Raw genomic sequence first — 6,736 nt, forward strand, 5'->3', positions numbered from 1 at the left:
TAAGCTTTGCAGCTATATTCAGTCAGAAGTCAGACCTTGTGTGCCATGACTGTCTCCATCTGGTGTCTGGAAGCCACTGTGCTGCCCCCCCCCCAATTTAGCATTTCAGCTGTGTGCCTACTCCACTACACTTCTGATGAGACAATATTTTACTTTATAAAGTACTGGTTACTTTTCAGATTAAGACTTTACTTTTAGTTACAATAAACATATAAAGATGCACTGTTCCAAATTAAACCAGTAGCTTCCAACCTTCTTGGTTTGTGACCCCTTACAGAAGAGCTGAGTCTAGCTGCTTGTCACATTTTGTACTACTACTACTACAAAAGAACCATTTCCCCTCTTAACCTCTAAGATGGTTTCATTTTAATAACTGTTTGAGGTCCAAAGAGCTCAAATTATCCAATATTTTACAAGAAACAGCAAAGATGAGAGAAAAGTCCACAATATTGATAGAAAAATAAGAACTAAAAAAAGAATATGAACTTAGTATTAATGTGTCTCAGGGAGGCAGAGATGAAATGTCGCCCTCTAGTGGAGATGATAAAGAACACCAGTTGAATCTCAGAGCCAGCAGCAGTTAACTATAGCTACTGTATTTTGTATCACCAACTTTATACACAGCAGTATATGACATGAGCACATCACATGAAAATCACCTCACATGTTAGATTAACATCCAATAATAATAACAAAAGGCAGCTGTTCAAGTAGCATAGTTTCACCAAATGTCTTCCTAAATTTTTCTTATATAAAGTTTAACCATTGAAGTCAAACTTACTAAATATATGGGTTTAATTCTCCTTGGTTTGGGAGAATCAAATGTCTATATTACACACTTATATTGCCTATTATATAGGATATTTTGGTCCTCACAGGACACTGTAGCTTCCAGTGAACCTCTCAGGTTCCATTTGTCATTGGAAGATCCCAAAATTATCTGACAGATGTATGAGATTACAGCTTACGTGTTCCCTGTTTGGCATTTCAAGATTTTCTGATTGTATTTTGCTCTGACCCTCGGGGAAAACATGAACCAACAAACACATCTGTTGTCAGACCGCATCTTCTTTAATTACAAAAAAACAGTATATTTAGAAAAAAAGACATTTTGACACAAATTAAATCAATGTCTGAAAGATCTGGAGAGCGGTGATCTGATTGATCAGGTAGCATTCCTGCGTCCAGTTTGATTTGAAAGATATGATGGTGTGAGTTTGTATAAGTGCCAGGATGATGAACATTTGAGGGAATCTTGTAATTACTGTTTACTTAATTGGTAAATACTCAGTAAGCATGAGTTAACATTACACCACGTGGGCTGTGCTGATTTGTTGTCAGATGACGTGGAGATATAGTGATACACACTGTTATCCATTAATATAATGGTGAGTGTTCTTGTGCAATTATGGCATCACGGTTGATGTGTATGTGTGGACTTCCAGCACACATTTATTAGTGATTCATGTTTATGTGTGAGTGTTGCAATAACTTTTAGGGCGCTCCAACTGTTAAAGGGAGACTCCAACAATATAGTGTTGCATTTCTATAACAGCGAGATACTTGCTTGCGAAAATCAAAGCAACATATTCCAAGATATCCAAACTTTTAGCCTCTAATGTGAGTGAAGCTCCAATAACAAAAAATGCACTTCCCTCAATAGCAATCTTTTATTAGAATCTACTGGTCTTTCAAAATTCCCCCCAGAAACCCAAAATAACCCTGATGATATTATACAGCTGTTTTCAAAGGAGGTGTCCTTATGACAAATAAACTTTAACAGTCCCTTTAATATACCACTCATAAAAAACAGATTTGAGGGGACTTTCTCCCTATAATGTCTCACATTTCGATCTTTTACTGAACACTGTTTTAAAATTAGGTAGAATTACATTTGTAAACTTACTTTCATTCCCTCCTCTTAGTTAAAGGATACTTGTATTTACAACGTTAGATTTTCTCATGAAGAAAAATGACTGAAGACGATGCCATATGTAATGTTAACGTCCTATCAGAAAAGCCTGATAAATATATTAATGTGTGTAGACAACCGAAACAAAGAGCAGCTGAGGGCAAAGCAAGATATTAGGATTAATTAATAATTTGTAATAATTTGTTTTTAAATGTTGTATACAATTTAAAATTAAGGAAGTTTTCATCAACTGAACTTGGTAACACCCCCTCCTGTTAGAAGTCTTCATGTATTTTTCAGAAAATGAGTTTATTATAGCAGAGTATAATATGTTATCCCACAGTCAGATTATTCAGGCACTTACCAATTACTTAACATTAATTTGAAAACGGTGAATTGTGTCAGAGTGTGTTTGAATCAGTCTGCTCCTTCCGTGCTGACTGAGGCCACCGCTGAAACATAGTAAGGTCCCTCTCTGAGATAAGTCTTCAGACGGATGTAGTGCTGGCTGCCCAGTATCTCTGCTGCTGTTGATGAGCACACAAGCGACCCCACTAGTTCAAACTTGGCATCTTTGGCCTCCTTTGTCTGACCCGTTGAACGATCCAGAACAAACTCCATGAAACTGGGAGTGCTGATCATTAACTTCTGACCCCATGGCTGAGTGGCAATGGCCTGGAAAACACACACACAAGACAAAACGCTTCAATATCTACAGTTCTCCTGTTTTGTTTTTTTTTTTTTTTTTACAGGTTATCAAAAGGTCAGTAGCACAGGGAGGAGATGATGGGAGTAAGGAACAGCTGAACACTCACGCTGAATATCCGCAGTGCCCCACAGTGCAGCTCTGGGAACGGCTGAGTGCTAATGTTGCGAATCATGTCCATGGGCTGGTTAGACAAAAGGCGGAACCAGGACTCTGTCAGGGCCAAGAGGTCTTCTGTCTGCTGCTCTGGCTGTGATAAAAAATTATGGATTCATATACTGAAACTTTTTTTTATGCAGATGCCATTTAAAGACATAAAAAAGGATATATGGTAAAGAATATTCCTTATGTGTGCACACACATACCTGTAGAGTGAGAAGTTGTGATATGGCGTCCAAGCTGCGAACCCTGAGCTCTGTAGCTCCAGAGCTGGCGAGCTGGCTCATTCTTAACAACACAGCCTTGAAATTTTCCCCTAAAGACACACAGAGAATCAGTCACAAAGATCCAAACACATCGGCTGTAATTACAAGAATTATAAACAGTCTGAGAGGGGTCATTGCTCCTTTGGCGCCTCTGGCTTTTATTAAATAAAAGCTGGGAAAACTTGACAAGCTAACCTGTTTTCTGAAGGACCTGCTTCCCCTCCACAGTGGATCCAAGTAACCCCAAAGTGTCCAGAGCCACACCGATCATTGCAGGGTCCGAGTCTAGAGCCATCTCAAACACCTTGTTCTGGAAGGCTGGGTAGGTTTCACAGACCTGCTGTGGGCTGTCCATAATGGCCAGGTTTCCAAAGAACTTCACCAAACCTACAGCAGTAATATTTTAACTGTAAATAACTGAACAATACAGCACTGAATTGTTGTGTCAAAAAAAGGAATATTCCACCTAACTAAAATAACAGGACTGTTGATCCTGTATTTATTAATCTGCATAGTACTTGTTTGATCATGTCAGGCATCCATCTGAAGTGACTGCTTCTATAATAGAAGAAAGTACTCCTACACATCTGCTTATGATTTAGCAGTAAAAACACATTAATCTTCATTGATTCTAGACAAAGTGTTTGAATGGATACAGACAAAAAAGGAACTAAAGCTGAGTGTTGCAGAATGAACTGAACTGGCTTTATTTGTTTTAAGCAGTTTTCTGGCGAGACTCACCAGGAATGTAGAGTGAGGAGAATGGGTCAGTCTCTGCTCCTCTGATCATGTTGGAGATCTTGTCCATTATACCCTGCTGGGCCAAATACTGCCGGCCATGCTGGCTGTGGGCTAGAGTGGTCACCATCTCAATGGCTGTGGCTCTGGAGAGAAAAAGGCAACAGACAGATTAAACTTGCATTACAACATAGCAACTCTTCATCTGCAGTAACTGCATTATACTTATCCACAAAACTTCTCAGTTCCCTTCTCTGTACTTATGATATGATTAATCTTATTACCTAATCAAGACATCATCGCCTGTCAGTTCTCCAAGCAGCTGAGAAATGAAGCTGCTGTTGGCACAGTAACCGAGGGAAATGGGAGATGCCGACGAGATTTCCACCACCAGCTGCAAACAGCAGGAAAATGCTTTATCTGGGAATCAGTATGAGCGGTGCTTATGTATATGCATTACAGACACATGCATACATGTTAAGAGATATGTTACAGAGAAAAAATTGCTGAACCAGGAACAACAGAGACAATCTGTGAGTCTTTCCATCAGGAAACTTGGCTGCTTCCAAGGCAGTGAGGCAGGAATGAGTGATGCAGTAGTTTTCCAGTCTGATCAGAGTCGGCTGAATGACTACAAGATTATTTTATGAACAAAAAGAAATAAAAAATACACTGAGGGCAAGAAATTCAACATTCACAGTCATTCCACTGCCTCCATGTGCATGATTTCAAGCTCCCTTGGAATGAATAAAAACTTGAATATAACTGCATCTAAGTGCCCCTGTTCTGGCATGATTTCCTGTGATGATTACTCATCTTTTCCACCAAGTCCATCCAAATAAATGTTATTTAAAAAAACTGTATGTCACACAAACAAAAAGTTGTCGTGTTTGCATCATCGGCAGCAAAGTAACCCAAAGTTAAGTGACAAGCAGATACTTGTACGTACCTCATATATTCTGTATCTGACAATGTCACTTGTGGCCATCACATCCTTCATTACTTTCAGCAGGTCGCTCTGGAACAATTTGTCTAAACCGAGCTTGGAGTGACTCAGCTTAGACAAAGCCTTGATGGCCTAAAGAAACAGAACACTTATTGTACCCAATGTGGATTCATTAAAAACCTCATGCAGAATATTTCAGTGATTCAGTACTCACCTGCTTCGCCACAGCCATTTTCTCTTCTCCAATGCATTGAATCACCCCTTGAAGGATGTCATGGTTGTTGAGGATTTCAGTCAGAGTGTCGGGTTGCTCCACTATTCTACCAATCTGACGGAGAAAAACATTGAAAAGGTCAGTGGTTCAAAGGCATGTATGTGTGTCTGTGTGTGAGAGAGAGAGCTGCCCACCTGTGTCAAGGCCAGAATCTTGACCGCTTCATTAGGATGGGTGAGACCGCCCTGCAGCTCCAGTCTGTAGTTCTGGGCCAGGGACATGGGGCTGAGAGCCAGTAAGATGCGTTCAAGGATTTCCACACACAGCTCAACCTGTTCCCTGCAAACACAGCTCACATGAATACCTTTAAATCTGCAAAGCATTTGTTCTATGGCTGCAACTAATGACTATTTACATGGTCTATAAAATGTTGGAAAATAATAACCGATACCACCAGATCCCAAGTTGACATATTCAAATTGCTTCAAACTGCCAACTAGAGCCCAAAGTTATTTTCTTTCCTACCACAGAAGGCTAAAATAAACTGAAAATATTTACATGAATGTGGGTGGAACCACTGAGTTGGCGTTTTTGCTTAAAACTGCCATAAATAATCAGTTTGCACAATTGTTGATAAAGTGTTGTGAAAAGGGAAGGCCATGAGTGTTTGGGCAGTGGCATGTGTTTTGTTTTTTGTTTTTTGTTTTTTTGGCTGTGTACTGCACCACACAGAACTTGAAATTAAGCCATGCTCATGTACTGTATGTACTGTTCATTTTCAACTTAATTTGGGGGTGTTCACATCCACACTGTACGAAAACAGACGCAACTGTCATTGTCTTTCTGCATTTGCACGGTCCGGAAATTAATTCGGGGGACTGTCTGTCGAAAAGCGACTGTTTCAGCTCTGTTATACAAATGGCCACCTCCAAACAGCGTTGTTGTTAACGTCAGTAATGCAATTTTCATTTTAAATCCAATAACCGTGGGCTATACACAGAAAAATGTCACTGTCGAGACTTAAACTGCACTGTATATTCTTGGCAGTACTGCAGCTAGCTAGCGTGCTAACAACTAGCATTGAAACAGTCTTTTAGCTAGCTAGCATACTTACCCTACCGGTATCTTAATTTAATGTTCAAGGAACTAACTAATGACAAATACTGACAGTTAGCTGATTCAGTAGTTTGCTAAATGATGTGAATAAGGCGAATTGTACCAAACCAACCTTTCATTTGAGTTTAAAAGAGAGAATATCACATTGAAACGCTGTCCGCTCAGTGAGTCTCTCAAAGCGCTGAGAGGGATGGATAATAAGGCTGTTTTTAGACTCTGTAGCTCTTCAATAGGGTCTTCAACACCGGCAATTTCATCCAGTAAACTCTCAATGGATGCAGCCATGACTTGCAATGTTTAGGGAAACTGTCTTCAACCGAAATCCCCTCCTTCTCGGTCTTGTTCCTGTTCTTCTTTTTCGTCTTAATAATTTACGCTGTTAGATCCAACTTTATGGCGAATTACCGCCACCTGCTGGGCTGGGCTGGAAGCGCCACTCGATTTCAGACTAAATCATTTTTGTCTATTCTTTCAACCTGTCCACTACATATTTTACAAATTCTTAACATCTTAAATCCATCTCTAAATTTGTGTTAAGTATCAGTGTTTTATTTCCTCTTTTATGTGAATGTAGCCTACATATATCTGGTCTATAAATGTGCAGCTATATACACTGAAGCTCATAAATCTGATGTTTTGGCAAATGCAAACAACATGCAAACAACAAACAAACAACAAC

The 6,736-nt window shown here is 39.6% G+C and overlaps 1 protein-coding gene across 1 annotated transcript; it reads right to left on the bottom strand.

Moving 5' to 3' along the window:
- Positions 1-860: 860 nt before the first annotated feature.
- Positions 861-6,391, bottom strand: psmd5 (proteasome 26S subunit, non-ATPase 5). The gene is made up of 10 exons (XM_041960331.1): positions 6,170-6,391; positions 5,136-5,280; positions 4,942-5,055; positions 4,731-4,859; positions 4,066-4,175; positions 3,785-3,927; positions 3,239-3,430; positions 2,984-3,093; positions 2,728-2,868; positions 861-2,587 (listed from the first exon to the last, which is right to left on the bottom strand). The coding sequence occupies exons 1-10, from the start codon at positions 6,340-6,342 to the stop codon at positions 2,330-2,332; spliced, it is 1,515 nt and encodes a 504-aa protein (XP_041816265.1). The 5' UTR covers positions 6,343-6,391; the 3' UTR covers positions 861-2,329.
- Between the last annotated feature and the right edge of the window lie 345 nt (positions 6,392-6,736).

The sequence above is a fragment of the Chelmon rostratus genome, chromosome 19, assembly GCF_017976325.1.
Source record: "Chelmon rostratus isolate fCheRos1 chromosome 19, fCheRos1.pri, whole genome shotgun sequence".
Classification (NCBI taxonomy): domain Eukaryota; kingdom Metazoa; phylum Chordata; class Actinopteri; order Chaetodontiformes; family Chaetodontidae; genus Chelmon; species Chelmon rostratus.

Bases quoted from the DNA above. Each gene is read 5' to 3' on its own strand.
- psmd5 (XM_041960331.1), bottom strand. From the start codon at position 6,342: ATGGCTGCATCCATTGAGAGTTTACTGGATGAAATTGCCGGTGTTGAA. The intron at 3,928-4,065 runs GTAATAAGATTA...TTTTCTCTCCAG, and splicing joins GGCGATGATGTCTTGATTAG to AGCCACAGCCATTGAGATGG. The intron at 3,431-3,784 runs GTGAGTCTCGCC...TTACTGCTGTAG, and splicing joins CTCCTCACTCTACATTCCTG to GTTTGGTGAAGTTCTTTGGA.